This window comes from Narcine bancroftii, chromosome 14 (assembly GCF_036971445.1).
Source record: "Narcine bancroftii isolate sNarBan1 chromosome 14, sNarBan1.hap1, whole genome shotgun sequence".
Taxonomy (NCBI): Eukaryota; Metazoa; Chordata; class Chondrichthyes; order Torpediniformes; family Narcinidae; genus Narcine; species Narcine bancroftii.
This window is the reverse complement of record NC_091482.1, coordinates 10961903-10978399: the sequence shown is the minus strand read 5'-3', so window position 1 is coordinate 10978399 and position 16497 is coordinate 10961903. Positions and strand designations below refer to the sequence as shown.

Below are 16497 nucleotides of genomic sequence, written 5' to 3'. Positions count from 1 at the left end.
CACAGCAGGGTCTATAACTAGCCAAATTATTCCTGGTTATGGAGAATTGACAAAAGGGCATCCTTATTTACCTACTTGTAACCATCCAAGAGACAAATCAGCTGGTCAGATTCATGCTGGATTCAAACAAAGTAATCCTACCAGTCGTATTACATCTCTATTTCCTTCTACCACTGCAACCTTATTCTCCTTCAAGTGTCCATCAACTTCCCTTTTTTATTACATTTACCTCCACTAAGGAGCAATATACAATAGCTAGTCAATCTCCATTAGGTCCAAAAATCTGTATGGCAGAAATCCAGACCACCTGAGAATTTGTACTTTTCAAAACCCCTCAAACTTTAAAAATTTTGTGGGCTTTTGCGTGCGTGCCCCGATGTACAGCGGCAACAAGTGACCATGTGGTCGCCATTTTGAAAAGAGCGATCAACCTGTGGCAAAGTTGAAGAAGAAAATGCATCTTGGGCTACTGAAGAAAAGTCCAAGGAAACAGCTATTAAATTTGTGGAACAGAACCATAGCTTCAGGTTTCAAGACGTCATTCATGCGCACATGGTGCAGAATAATCTTATCACAAATAAATTACAGTCGTAAACAAGGCAATATACCAAAGTATTTCACGAAAGCAAAAGAAGCGTCAAGCAGGACAGCAGACATAACAGAAGTCGCTGGGTATTTGGGGGTTTCTTGGTACTTTGCACGAAAAATGTTTCATTAACAAACAATCAAAATTTACCTGTTCATTTCTTTTTTTATTCCTCCTTTAAATTTGAATTTTAACGGAACTGCCTGAGAATCCGGAAAATCCTATTGGTCGAGCAGTCTGGACTTTTCTACTGTCCCTGCACATTTTGAGGATAATGGGAGGAAGCCAAAACACCCTGCAGACCTACATGATCATTAATATTGGGAACATGTGAAGTCCAGAGAGCAGATTAAACCTAGATTCCTGGAACTTTGAGGCAGCAGGACAAACTTCTGCACCTCCACTTTGCCCTGCAACTGAATACTACCCAGACTTGCAACAGCACACAGAATTTGGTCACGCATCCAATACCCAGTTACAGTAATGGATCTGGTTATAGTTCCCGAAACCAGTAAGCATTGCTTACATCCTCACTTGCTTCACTTGATAAATGCACGTCCATTATGGAAAAAGCATTTTCTTATAGGAGCAGAGAGATTATTTAAAAATCTAAATCTACATCAAGACAGAAAGAGTGCAAAGATTTATTGGGATGTTGCCAGGACTTCAGAAACTGAGTTACAAGGAAAGGTTAAACCGGTTAGGACTTTATGGCCTGGAGCATACATGAATGAGGAGAGATTTTGATAGATATACAAAATTAGGATCAGCAAAGATAGAGTAGGCAAGTAGGCTTTTTTGACTGAGGTTAGGTGAGATACAAACCAGAGGACATGGTTGAAGAGTGAAAGAGGAAAGGTTTAGGGAGAACTTCTTCACACAGGGAGTATTTGGAGGGTGGAACGAGCTACCAGCTGGAGGTGAATGCAGGGTCAATTTTTACTTTTAAGAAACATTTGGACAGATAAATGGATGGGAGGGGGATGGAGGGCTGTGGACTGTGGACTGGGGGCAGCTCAGTGGAACTAGGCAGAATAATAATTCAGCAGATACTAGAAGAGCCAAAGGGCCTGTTCCTGTGCTGTAATGTTCTGTGGTTCTAATCATCAGTAGCATAAATTAACGCTTTGCATTCTTGCCCTTAATGCAAAAAAAAAATAGCCACAGACTAGAACAGTAAGAATTCACTTGAAATCACATCCTTCCCTCAAATTTATTTTCCATTGCCCGGTTTTATGATTAGCTTCTGCATTTGGAGAGCAGGGAAGTTATTTAAGAGGTTGGAAATTTCTTTTTACTTTGAGAAATTAATGAGGAAGAGAGAGAAACACAAAAATCTCTAGACACTGTGATTAGAGTAAAAACACAATCCTGGAGAAACTCAGCAGATCAAACAGTATGAATTTATATAGCAAAGGTACATAAACCAACAGCTCAGGCTCAAGCCCTTTATCAAGATACATTTAGGGTTAGTGTTTAATCGGAAGAACTAATCTTATTTAATTGGTCCACATAAATATACAATAAAATTGAAATGTGTCTGAGACATTTTATATTTAGGATAAACAGAATGCAACCAAGACTATCTAGAGCTATATTCAAATTCTGCCCGTTAATCAGGGCAAATATTACCAAGCAAGGAACAGAATTTGGACAAAGAATCAAAAGTGCATGCAATAATGTCTGAGCAGTTTGGATATTTCAGTGCAACAAATCAGATGGCGGATGATCTCTTTTTAAAAAGAGCATTTCATTCATAGGCTGGCATCCCTACTCAACATCCATGAAGCTCACCGAATTTTTAAACCAATGATAAGAAGACTTTAATTGATAGTTCTCTTTCGACGTTCTCAGGACGCCATAGGGCACTTTGCAGGCAAAGTGTTTTGGCAGTGTGTAGCTGCAAATTTGTAGACAGAAAGGATTTACAAAGAGCAAATACAAAGATGGCAGATAATCTGTCTTAATTTTGCGACTCGATGGATAAATATTGGGCAAAGGTCTCCGAGGCTGATTAAAATCAGAAGCGACTTAGAATTACCACACAATTAGTCATCTGCCCAAACCCAAGTTTGATTTTAATCAGCCTCGGAGACCTTTGCCCAATATTTATCCATCGAGTCGCAAAATTGAGACAGATTATCTGCCATCTTCATATTTGCTCTTTGCGAATCCTTTCTAAAAATTTGCAACTGCAGCATTGAACACACCGCCAAAACACTTTGGCGGCAAAATGCCCTATGGCGTCCTGAGAACGTCGAAAGAGAAATATCAATTAAAATCTTCTTATCATTGGTTTAATGCTGTGAAAGCATTAAAGCAGAGATATAATTGTGTATTATGTAATAATAATGCTATTTGAAGAGCACAAAATGATGGTGTTAATGCATACTGCCGTCAATTTTAGGATTCCAACTGCTTTGACGTGTTTCAATTATTAAAAACTAACTTCACACATTGTGAAAGGTTGCTCCTTTTCCCACAAAATTATTTGAGAAAGCAAATAGAGAAAGATTATTTCCACTACTTGACAAATTGGGAACAGATTCATCATTAACCAGAAGGAAAAAGGAAGATCCCACTCAACCGCCCCTCCCCAAACTATACATGCAGGAGAAGTCAATCTTAATAGTTAAAATCTTCAAGGGAGCATCCTGGCACTCCTGTTGGCACAGGTGCAATGGGCCTTCCCTCTACAACTTAGGGTTTATCTATTGCTCCCTGAACGCAGAGCTTCAACTTTCAGTGGTTCAAAAGTTCTTCTGAAAATTTTAAACTCAATATATCTATTGTTTCGTAGGGAAGGAGGAACTGGACTGGGAACTGCATTATATTAGGTCAGAATAACTGAAGATGATCTTGGAGACCATTTATATAAAATTACCGGTTTGCTGTTTATAGGTTGAATACTGTTTGAGATTCAGAAGTTTTTAAAATCAGACTTCAGGTGAGTGGAAGGATGAAGTGATCTAGTGGTCCACCTGGTGGCTGGTTAACCATGGCCCAAACCAAGTTAACTTTTGTCATCTGAAACAGTCTAGAGCTTCTCAATAGTTTTGATCAAGTACATGTGATCGTGACAATAATTGTGTGAAATGCCTTGGAACAGTGAATGTGTAATATAAAATGATACAACAGCAAGCAGTTTTGAAAGCAAAAATTGACATGTTTCACATTTTTTCAATTCAGAGAAAGTGCCAATACAAAAAAGAAAAATCACTGGCTGAAATGACAGGCAGATATTTTGTTAAAAACTAGTTTGCGTAATGAATTGATCATTTGGTCTGACAGGTCCTTGGAGTGAAGGATTCTGAGGGACGGCCTAACAGAGGTTTATAAAATCCTGAAGGGCATAGGATGCCAGAGGTACTCTGTAGTTAGTAAGTGATTACTGAAGTTGGCATGCGAGTATAAAAAAAAGCTTGAGAACCACTGTTCTACACAGGGGATGGTGGGTATATGCAAAGGAAGTGGTAGAAACAGGGACAACTTGGCCATGTATGTGGATAGGAAAGATTTAGAGGAATATGAGCCAAACACAGGCAAATGGAACAAGATCAGTTTGTCACCTTGGTTGGTATGGATGAGTTAAGCCAAAGGGCCTGTTTCTGTGCTCTCTATGACTTTCGATCCAAAAGTAGTACATCTGAGGGGAAAAAAAACTGGTCTCAAACTTGTGCTCAACTTTCAACATCTGTAAGGACCTGTATGAACTGTTGCTGGGTCCAAAATTAAGAAATGTGTTTTTGTTGGTCTTGCCCTCTAAGTTCTTCACTGGACTGCATTTATGAAGATGGATCAATAATCATCAGTAGATTCTGTATCATCGAGCGATGGTTGCAGCTGCTGAGTCCTATATCAGAAGCATTGTAGTGTAAGAGGAACCCTTCTATGTGCCCAAGATATTTTACTTCAACCATCCAATAGCCGAAGCACAAGTGGAGCTATAAATTAGCTTCTGAACAGAAGCTTGCAACAACCATAGAATTCAAGGTTGAATGAGTTCTCAGTACTTGCACATAATTTGAGAGCCAATTGTTCTTGGTTCCTTTAATCCAATTTTATGGGTTTGAACGACATGAAGATACTCTCCAAAACAGACAACAGCCCCAGCTTATTGTAGCACTAAAATTATGGCGATGAAAGCGTGGGAGTAGAAGGCCTGCAGAGATCCAACAAGGATGATATAAACAAACAAAAATAGAAATAGTGATTGACCCGTTGCTGAACAGTAATGAGCAAGGCTATTAGGTACAGGTTGAAAATATTCCATTCCGCAGGACAACCACTCATCTGCGTCGAATACATTGTCACTTCAAAGGCATCTCATCTTATTCTGTACTCCGCCCACCTTTTTACAAAACAAAAATGTCAAGGGGATGTTTAGTGTTGATGAATCAGAGATTTCCATCAGCCCTTTCCATCAGCCCTTTCTATCAGAGAGACCCTGGGTAAGATTAAGCTCACCCACATCAGGTTAGGAAGTAAAGCCTCCTCTATTGTGTTTATAAACTTAGATGCTACCCACTGAGAGATCTATCACTTTGCACACCCACCTCTCTCAATGAGATCAGCATCAGTTTTGAGGTAATTTCCACAGGAGCTATCCCTATTGGAACCTGGGGAGGAGCAACTTCATTAGGGAGAAGCAGCCCAAGGACAGATCTGATACTACTTAATGTCATATAATAAAACAGAAATATAATCCAAAATTGGATTATCCAAAGTGTTTTTTGGGCCCAGAAGTGATATTTGTTCAGCTCCGGAAAAAAATCCTGAAAATTGAGGATTTCACAAAAATCAGAAATCCTCATTTATCTGAAAAGGCTTGAAGCCAAAATGATGTAATTTTGCCTCTGAAATTTTTCAGATAAATGAGGATATCCTCAACAACCAGAAATCCTCAGTTATCCAAAATTCTTTCAGAGCCAAACTGATGTCACAGATTGAAACAAATTTTGGAAAAAATTCACAGTAGAATTTAGAGTTTTTGGTGTTGGATTTACCTCATTTTGTTCAGGTTGTTTTTTTTTTGGTGAGAATTAAGCATCATTTCATGCTTAAAAAGTCCTTCCCTTATAACACATTCCTAAAAATCTGGTAGCCTTATTTAGAGCATATGGGTACCTCACTGGCAGCAATCTAGGGTTACGATCGCTACTGGCTGGCCAGTAGACCTCAGTAAAGATTTTAACACTGTGGTATCATCGTGTGTACATACTGACAATGGGATGCTTTTTTTGTGTTTCTTTCTCTTTGTTCTTTCTCTGTTTAATAGGGGAGGGGTTCTCTTGATGTTTTGTATTTGGTATGATTTAAAGTGGTATATTTAAAGTGATAAATAAAATATTACCCAAAAAAAGCCTTCCCTTACTGTTTGTTGTGGCCTATAAACTGTTACAAGTGATTTGCAGTTGCTATTGGGCTCATTTTTAAAAAATGACCAGATATATGAAAATATCATTTATCCAAAATAGGCCCAGTTCCGACCCTTTCGGATAATCAGAGTTGTACTGTATTACATGAAATTGCCTTTCGTCTGCCATAAGGCAGACAAAGATTCGCCATTAGCATTGCCTGGGGCCCTCTATAGTCAGAGTAGCTCAACGCAAGTCACCTTGGATTTGCCTCCAGTGCTCCTGCTGTGATGGAATATTTGTAGATGTTTTTGGGAGATAAATTGGTAAAATTAGAGTAGGTTACATACATACACACATTTTAAATCAGATCTTATTTGAAATATTGAAGAATGCATATTCAGTGAATTTACAGAAACTATGAAGAATGCTGTGCACATTTCACAAGTAGATGCTAATTGAAATGGTGTCATTAAAGCACCAAGTCGGAGACACTCTGGCTGTTGAAAGCTCTTTGGAAGGGTTTTGACAGAGTGCAGAAAGGTCACTCCTTGGTTCTTGTTTAGCTAAAGACAACAGCTTGACGAAGAAGACTCACTTATATTGTTTGCTGGAGAAGGTCAGGGGTTTTGCAAGTGAGAGAGTGACATGGTGGGGGGGGGGAAGAGAGAGAGAGAGCGAGAGAGAGACACAACAGACAGCTGAAACAAGCTGGTTGGAACTGAAACAAACTCCAGAGTGGCGGATGTTTCTCTTGGAATAAGAGGAACAGAAAGGAACTCTGTGGTGGTAGCCTGAAGAAAGAGGTTATCATCTGGAGAACCCTGATGGGCCAAGTTTCATCAGCAAGACATCAGGTAGTTAATGGTGGTACCTCAGTTGTGGAAATCCTGGAACAACAAATCTCTCTCTGCAAACCCTATGAGAACCTTCCTGAGCAGTAAACATTTACCTTTCAAGCACCAAAGCCTGATGAACTTTATATATGTTAAATTCTGAGTATAAGAATTGCCTGCAACCAGTGGACTTGGTAGAATGAGAAGTGAGATTGAACTGTGAACCAAATAACTTTTCTTAAATTTACACAAAGATTACATACACATGTGCTTAGAATTAGAAGGGGGTTAAGTTGGGTTAGTTAAGTCAATAGTGACAAGTTAAAGTTTGATTAGGTTTTCATGTTTAAAGATAATTAAAAATAACTTTTATTTAAGTAACTACTTGTCTTAGTGAATGTCTATTGCTGCTGGGTTTTGAGGTCCTTTGGTCTCGTAACAACTGCAGTCTCTGCAGCTGCACAAGACTTCAGTTCAGTTTAAACGATCGGCAACCCGAGGCCAGATGCAAACCTAGGCTGGGATTGAAAAATATCAAACCAGACATTAGCCAACACAATCCCAACATCTCAGATAGTGGAGGTATCAAAACTAGTGGTCCCCAACCAGTGGGTCTATGCCCACTGATGGGCCACACCACGGTTTCACGTAGGCCAAATTTTCTTCTTTAAAGATGTTAAATAAAATATTTTAATTAGATAGAGGTGTTTCTTACAGAGCTGCATTTGACTTGAAAATATTGCTCAGTCATTGCCACTAGAGGGCCATGGCACGTTAGGCTGGAAGCCAGGTGGACCTTAGACCGAAAATGGTTGAGAACCAATAAACTATTCTAACATCCAATCCAAAACGTCAAATCAAAATAAATACTAAACAGACACAGCTGTGGAAATTATGTGATCCAAATTACTTCCAGCATAACAATAGGGTAGAAGGTTGTAGCTTCAAAGTAAAACCAATTCTTATGCTTTGATTTTTTTTAGGCCAGTCTGTGTCTGTATGGGTTCCACATAATGCTTCAAAATTTCATCCAAATATTTGATAATCTTCTCTTTCTCATCAACAGGAACCTCCTGAAGGCTGTTTATATTCTGCATGGCCTCCAGCAACATCCTGACCCTATCGTGTGGGTCAGACTGAGTTATTGTTTCATCAGCCTCCACTCCTGACGTCAGGAAGCGCTGAACAAAAGTTCGGATCAAGTCGCCTCTTGTCGACAGAGTCTCGAGGATGCAGGGGAGATCGTTGCCAGTGACAAGACGGAGGAGATGGAGCAGAGTCTGACAGATCTGAGTCCGCAAACTGGCAGAGTATTTAAACTCCAGGAAGTCCTCTGTCTCCTCACTCTTTTCCAAGGCCAGAACCAATGCGTTCCAGATCTCAGAGAACTGGTTACCGTCACCGTAGCGCTTGCGGGTATCTGGGATCGAAAGCGCCGTGGCTGACTTGATGCGAACTTTGAAGTTCTTGCAGGTTTTTACCACCGAGGTCAATGCACCAAATGCTTGTGGCGCCCATGGAGCAGAGTCTGTAAAGGAAGACCACATTAAGATGTGACGTGGCACTAACATTTTATATTTAATTTCAAACCTGAAGCTCCAAGCATGAATCACAATCTAAAGTAGCATTGAAATCCACACTTTATAAACTTTTATCAAAAGCTACAAAACCAAGACATACCCTGACAAAGTCCTATCATGCTGCCATACTGTAGTAAAACCCCAGATATCTGGCACCTGCAGGGAATGGTAGATGTCAGATAAGTGAGTTTTCCAGTTGCTTGAGACTCACTCCTGCAACGCCTAACTAATACACCTGCATTAAGAATAAACAATTTAAAAGACAAAAATACTATACTGTCCATATGCTGAACAAACTTCACTTGCATGAATATGAAAATAAAATGCTTTTAAGCTTTATACAAAACAAAAGTCCAGTATCTATCTAAAAGCTCTTAATTTTTAACAAGCCATCTTTGTTACAGGGGTATCTTTGCTTCTTCCACTGGCTACTTTAGCTGAAGACTCAATTACCTCTGCAGCTGATTTACCATTGGTGTACCAGTTGAAGGTACTGGATCACCACAAGGCTACATTTTTAGCCCCCTACTCCATTCACTATTCACCCATGACTGTGTGGCTAATAGAACAACACCTTCTACAAATTCACTGATAGTGAATTATATAAAAAGGGGTGATGAGTCAGCTTACAGGATATACCAACAGAATTGTTGACTTCAAGAAGGAAAAACCAGAGGTGTATAATCCATCGACCATTGAGGAATCAGAAGAGGAGACAGTGAGCAAATTAAATTTGCTCACCATCTTGGAGGATCTTTCCTGGACCCAACTCACTAATGGCATCATGAAGAAATTACGTCAACGCTTCTACTTCCTCAGAAGTTTGCTGAGGTTTGGTATGACACCAGAAACCATGGTAAATTTCAACAGATTTGTGGTGGAAAGTGTGCTGACCAGCTACATCATGGTCTGATACCATGTTCTCTGGTACAGGAACACTAATACTCCTGAGTGTAAAGCCCTGCAAAATGTAGTAGACACAGCCCAGGACATCTCAGGCAAAACCCTTCCCACCATCAAAAACATCAACTGGGAACATTGCCATAGGAGAGCAACAGCAATCATCGAGGATCCACATCACCCAGCACACACTCTGTTGTGCTGCCATCAGGAAAGAGGATAGGTGTCACAAGACTCTCATCACCCAGTTCAGGAACAACTGCTACCCCTCCACCATCAGACTCCTCAACATCAAACTCAAATCAGTGGCTTATTTAAGGACTCTTACTTGCGCATTTTATTGATTTTTTTTTTCTCTGTATTGCAGTTAGTTTTATTTGTTTACGTATCTTCTTGAGTACAGCTTTTTTGCATTACCAATAAATGGCAATTCTGCCTCGCCCACAGGAAGAAGAATCTGATGTCATGTATGTACTCTAACATAAATTTGAACTTTGACTTTGAAGATCATGTAACCATATTATGTGTTGGAAATGGCCAAAGGTTGTATTATTTATAAATTCACTTGAAATGGAAGTTTCTAAGGACACCACTAAATGATGAAATACATTCCCAACATCTTTCAAACTTCTCCAAATCTACCAAATTCCTTCAATAGGTTCAAAATCAAGTTAATGTTGCGCAACATCTTTGGCATAAAAGCCCGCAGGGCACAAATTTGAAAGGTGACTCTATTTGATGGCAAGTGGTATAGATAGGGTAAAAGCAAAATGGCTTCTTTACAATTCAAGGTTGTGAGACAACTCAGAGAGGACATGGATTAAGGGTGAAATGTTTAAGGGGAACTTTAGAGGGAACGTTTTCCACTCGGAAGTTGGTAAGAGTGTGGAACGAGCTGCCACCAGAAGTGGTAGATTTCAAAATTTGGATCAGTACATGGATGGGAGGGGGATGGATGGTGCAGGTCAATGAGACTAGGCTGATAATACTGTAGTTCGACATAGACTAGAAGGCCCAAAGGGCCTGTTGGTGTGCTGATGCATTCTATAGCTCTAAATTATCCTTGATGATCTGACCTTTATTATCCGATGATTATTGCCGTTTGTGGGCACTTCCACTGTGCAAATTAGCTCCTGCATTCAACAATGCAAACACTTCAAAATATTTCATTTGGCTACAAAGCAATCTAGGAGATCATGAAAGGGCACTTAAAAATTTAAGCATTTCTTTCTCTGCAAACAGAAAACAAGAACTCTTCATATTATGGACTCATGATTATTGTACCAAGTTGTTCACATGGATTCTCAATCAATTGCTATGAACTTGGATCCAATGCCTGACTGGATAATGGCAGCAGGCAATTATAAATTTTCAAAAAGGAATTGGTTGAATACTTAACAGGGATCAGTTACCAAAAGAGTTTGTACATGGACTCTGGGTGGAATAGCTTAATTCTGTGTCATATGGAATTCTACAATACCATTTGCTTCACAGGAGGCCACTACAGGCAGAAAACCCAAGTTGAGAGGGAATCCCACTACAAACGACACCAAGTAATTCTCAACTCTAAAGTTTTGGAACAGTCAGGAATTCCAAGGGCCAGAATACATACCAAGTGGAATAGCTGGGTTCTTGAACATATTTCCTAGTGCGTAGCATGCATTCCACCGCACCTTCATGGTCGTCTCACTCTGAACAGTACGGATTAAGGCTTGGATTGATTCTTCAATGCCTGGCTTGAACTGGGCCTTGGAAATGTGGTGTGGCTGCAGGAAGTGTAGCAGATTTCCCAAAGCCCTCACAGCATTGCTCTTGACCTAGATTAGACAAGCAGAATGAACATTCTAATGACGACCAGCATTAACAAATCAAACTAAACTGGGCAGGGAAGGACAGTATACCTCGAGTCCTGTGCATACACCTTCAGAAGAAAGATCCTGGTTCACCAAGCAAATTCACTGAGAGAGGAAATTGGTATTTGAAGAATAATGAAGCAAAAGTTGCCCCCTCCTCCCAGCTATTCTTGTGCATTTTCTGGAACTGACATTAAACCAGTATTGAAGGTGACTTTGGAAATTGAATAACTCCAGTAGCACATAGCACAATGGATTTATTAATTGCTCAGATTCAAAACAAAGCATTTGGTTTATAATTTGGTTTACGACTTCAAGACTGGAGACAACGGACATGGGTAGTATAGAAATTAATGAGATGCAAAACTCACTTCTGTACAGAGTTATATGAAAGGTGCTTGTAAGATGCATTGATTACTTGGAACTGGTCTGGCGTGCAAAGCTGAGTCAGGCATGAGGCAACTGTCAAAACTAAAACCCATCACATCGGGTAGCCATGGTTACACTTACAGATAAAAATTTATTCATTGAGAATTAGTCAAGTATTCATTTTGTATAAAGGTACCTTTCAATGAGTCATAATTTTACAGTGAAAAGTGGCAATAAAAAATGCATGGAAGTGGTGGCTCACAACTTTTTTTCCCCCCAGTATTGCCGATTCTAAATGACATGCATTTTTGTAGTATCAATTGTAAATGACCGACACTGAAGAGATAGAGGTCAGTTCAAAATTTACATCGTCTCTGCTGCATTGGTAACAATTTTAAGAATTATTTTCTTGAGATGCAACCTGCATGGATGTTTTAGAAATACCAATTCCTTTCTCTCTGTGAATGTTCCTTTGACATGTAATTGTAAAATAGCCACAGAACTTTCTTTAATATCCTTCAAGAGGTTCAGATTTTTCCACTTTGTAACCCTACCTTCTTCCTTTTCCTCCCACTCATCCAAAGATTCTTAAACAAGACTGAAAAGACAGCCATTCCAGTCATCATGTCTGTGCTGCAGCACTAAAGATCCACCAACTGGTCTCTTTCATTTGTTCTTTTCCCCTTGCACGTGCAAAATTTCCTTTTCACGCACAAATCCATCTCAGCTTTGGAAACCATTATTGAATCTTTTGCATGGTGGATTCCAGATCATAACAACCTGCTACAAATCTTCATCAAATTTTAATTATGGGCCAGATACCCTGCTCCTGTTCCCATTTCCTCATTTCTTCAGCCAATTATTTTAAGTCAAGGCACTTGGATCCTTCTGCAACTGGAAACAGTTTTGTCCTATCCATAGGACAAAGCCCTTAATCTTAAACACCCTTATTCTTTATCTTCTCTTGTCTAGATGAACATTATGTGAAATATTTGTTTCACTCTATTTCATACAGGAGGGTGGCACGGCTGGTGAAGCTGTTAGCGCAAGGCCCCTTTAGCACTGGCGATTGGGACCAGACCAGGGTTCAAATCCTGCAGTGTCTGTCAGGAGTTCTCTCCATGTCTGCGTGGGTTTTCTTCGGGGGCTCCAGTTTCCTCCCACCATTCAAAACATACCTAGGTTAAAAGGGCGTAAATTTGTGGGCCGAAGTGGCCTATAACTGTGCTATATGTCTAAGTCAAGAAATCTAGGCCACCTGAGAATCCGGACTTTTGAAAACTTGTTTAATTTAGTGGCCATTTGTGTGCGTGTGCAAGCACCACAGATGCACAGCAGTGTTTTTCTTTTTCTTTAAAATACTCAATTTGATAAATGAAGCATGCTGCATTTGCTAATGAATAAACTATCAAAATTTAATCTGTTCATCTATTATTTATTCCTCCTTAAACTTGAATTTTATAAGTACCTCCTAAGAATCTGGAAAATCCAAAAATGCGGACTGATCCAATCCCCAAGCAGTTTGAATCTTTGGACTTCTACTGTATTGAGTAAATGAATGTTATCTTCATTATGTTACCATGGACTTTATTTATTTGCATTTTAATATTTTGAGGTTTGGTGTGACCTGACCTGCTGCTGCCAGCATTTTCAGATTTCTAGCATCTGCAGTTTTTTTTAAATTTATTAATGCAAATCTTGCTTGTGATATCGCCTTCCCAAGATCGTGTTATATGGCGAGCTCTCCATTGGCCACCGAGACAGAGGTGCACCAAAGAAGAGGTACAAGGACTGCCTAAAGAAATCTCTTGGTGCCTGCCACATTGACCACCACCAGTGGGCTGATATCGCCTCAAACCGTGCATCTTGGCACCTCACAGTTCGGCGGGCAGCAACCTCCTTTGAAGAAGACCGCAGAGCCCACCTCACTGTCAAAAGACAAAGGAGAAAAAACCCAACACCCAACCCCAACCAACCAATTTTCCCTTGCAACCGCTGCAACCGTGTCTGCCTGTCCCGCATCGGACTTGTCAGCCACAAACGAGCCTGCAGCTGACGTGGACATTACCCCTCCATAAATCTTCATCCGCGAAGCCAAGCCAAAGAAATAAGAAAAAAAAGATCTCAGGATGTCAAACTCAAATTCACAGAGGGCCAAAATTAAAACCTTGGACTAAGTCGTGGGCCAAACTAAATATTTATTGAAAATTTTCAACAACATCTGCATGTTTTCTCTTCTTTCAACATAAGTAATCTTAAACTTTTTCTTATTAAAATAAATGTTTAATAATAGTTTTGGTTAAACTCTTTCCAGAAGAAGCATTAACAAATGAGAAATAAAATATTCAATAAATAATATTTCTCTATAGCCTTTAAGCTCCTTTTAAATGTATTTTTTTTCACAAGCCAACAAGTCAAAAAAATAACAACTTGCTTCAATGAAAATCCAATCTTTCAACTCTGAACAGTCCGAAGTTAACCAAAGAAAATATTAATCCAAGCTTAGCTTGCTACACTGTGATTGACTCTGATGCACCTGGATCTCAACCAGATACTTGGCATCTCTTCTTAGATGCAAGTTCATCAAACTCTGGGGTCAGAGTTTGCCTCCCACCTGTCTTGAAAGGTCCTGTTTTCTGTCTTTGGTTTGGCCATTTTTCGTAAGGGGTTTATTACATGTGAGTTAGGCGACAGGTCGCAGATCCTCACGAAAGTAAAGAGAGGAGGTGGGGGCGATTAGCGGGCTGACGCCAACGCATTTGCAAAGCATTCTGGGATTTGTAGTATTAGCTGTGCATGCGCTATACTGGCGCGGCGGGCCAGCTCTAATACATATTTGATATGATCTTGCGGGCCAAATATAATTATATCACGGCCTGAGTTTGACATGTGTGATCTATCTGTTCAGATCGCTTGACCAGGAAGTTGTGTAACTATGTAACATACTCCTGAATTTGGGGCTAAAATAGGATTATATAATAATTTAAGATAATTTTCCATCAGTAAGTATGACATCAATTGTTTAATCTCTTAGCACATGGATAAATCAATATTAATATCCCACTGGCAATTTGCCCATGACATTGGTCATGGTGTGCTGGTAGCTGCGCTATTTTAATACAACAGGGATGCTTTTAAGCCTGCTAAATGAAAAGTGAAAATTACAATGAATACCATATACAAAATTATTAATGACAAGAGTCACACAAACAATAGGAAATAAATGCGAGCAGAATAAAATGCTTTTGTACATCAGACTCACACCTTGTCTTTATCATGGGATGCACGAGTTGCTGATTTCAACATCTTAAGAAGCAGGACATCTGAGAGCTCCTCCTGAAAATCTAGGCCCATGGACTCCCTGAGAAGGCACAGATTAATCAGTGACTAATAGACTACAATGTGTAAATTATTCAAAAGATAAAGCTTTATGGGAGTTATACCACTCATACATTATTTGGTTTACAATTTGTATTTTAATCTTTTTTCTTTCAGTAAATAAAGATTATCGTTACATATCATCGGCACAGAACTTGCCCCTTAGGGTGTTCCAAGCTCTCACTGACTGACCAACAAGCACACGTTTTCTTTGATGGTTTTCCAATCTTTGCTCCAGTAGTTTAATTGTAAAACCAAATTGAACAGATTCAAGAATATCCAGCAGCTCGATAATCAGTTTCACTACAATATCCCAGGACATTTTTTTTTAAACTAAACACTTTTCCCTTCCATCTCCGGATTTTCCGTTCTCATGTACCAGCCAAGAGACAATAAGACATCAGCATATGAACATTGAAGGTTCCAATGTGACTATTTATTGATTCATTCCATTCCATTCATAAAGCAAGTGGATCACCCACTATATTGGGACTATTGTCAATCATTAATTGTCCCTGAACTGAGGAGGCAGATAGGAATCAAATACTTCGACAGTCTAAATTTATAGCGCATCTTCAATTCAACTTCCTTTCTCAAGCCACACCGCTTGGCTCCCACCTTCATGGGATGTCATTGCTTAACTTAGCAAACTCATAATATGGGGTATTGCTGTGCCACACCTGTGGCACTGTAAAAATTGCCAGCTCCAAAACGATGGCAGCATGCTGTGCTCTGCAATTCATGCAACAGCAATTCATGCAAGCTTTGTACTGGAAACAATAGATACATACATGTTTGCAATCAAGGTGTCCGTGAGATTGGCCAGTGACCACGCTGCCTTGGTACGGACATTTAAGGATTTGTCATCCAGGCAAGTCAGGATGGCGTTTGCAGTGTCAGCCACGAACATTACATCCTGTTTCATGAAGAAAGTTAAAACTTAGTTTCCCTAGTGAAAAAAGTATCAGTTTCTTACATTTATATCTTAAACGAATCATGGTCTGGTAAGAGGAACACCAATACCCTTGAGCATAAATCCCCGCAAAAGGTAGTGGACACATCCCAGGACATCACGGGCAAAATCTTCCCCACCATCAAGAACATCTACGGGGAACGCTGTCGTCAGAGAGCAGCAGCAATCAAAGGATCCACACCACCCAGGAAGCGCTCTGCTCTCACTGCTGCCATCAGGAAAGAGGTACAAGTGCCACAAGACTCGCACCACCAGGTTCAGGAACAGCTGCTACCCCTCCTCCACCAGACTCCTCAACAAAAAACTCAATCAGGGGCTCATTTAAGGACTCTGTACACTATTGATTTTCAAAATTCTCTCTGTATTGTGCAGTTGGTTTGATTGCATTTATGATTTGTTTACAGTTATTCATTTGTTTACATGTGTCCAGTTTTTTGTTTGCACTTCAAAAAAGTGGCTCACAGGAAAAAGAAACTAAGTGTTGTATGCGATGTCATGTATGTACTCTGACAATAAATCTGAAATGTGAATTGAGCTCAAGGTATGAAGGTCAATTCCCAAACAGTGGGCCAGATCAAGTCCAATCCCTTTAACCATTTGCACATCCCTCATGTCTTCCCGTGGCCTTGCTCATCTTGGTTGGCTCCCTGTGCCCAATCACCCAA

The 16497-nt window shown here is 39.8% G+C and overlaps 1 protein-coding gene across 9 annotated transcripts in view; it reads right to left on the bottom strand.

Annotated features, from left to right (window-relative positions):
• heatr6 (HEAT repeat containing 6) overlaps positions 1-16497 on the bottom strand; it is a 152880-nt gene that overhangs the window by 68901 nt on the left and 67482 nt on the right. For 5 of the 9 annotated variants that reach the window (XM_069911408.1, XM_069911406.1, XM_069911407.1 and 2 more), the window contains exons 17-19: positions 15651-15775; positions 14746-14842; positions 10872-11076 (exon numbers count right to left, since the gene is read on the bottom strand). In XM_069911408.1, the coding sequence (XP_069767509.1) occupies positions 10872-11076; positions 14746-14842; positions 15651-15775 (427 nt within the window). Of the gene's footprint in view, positions 1-4041; positions 8308-10871; positions 11077-14745; positions 14843-15650; positions 15776-16497 lie in introns of those variants that run through there. The other 4 variants (XM_069911401.1, XM_069911404.1, XM_069911402.1 and 1 more) reach the window with 1 other exon arrangement.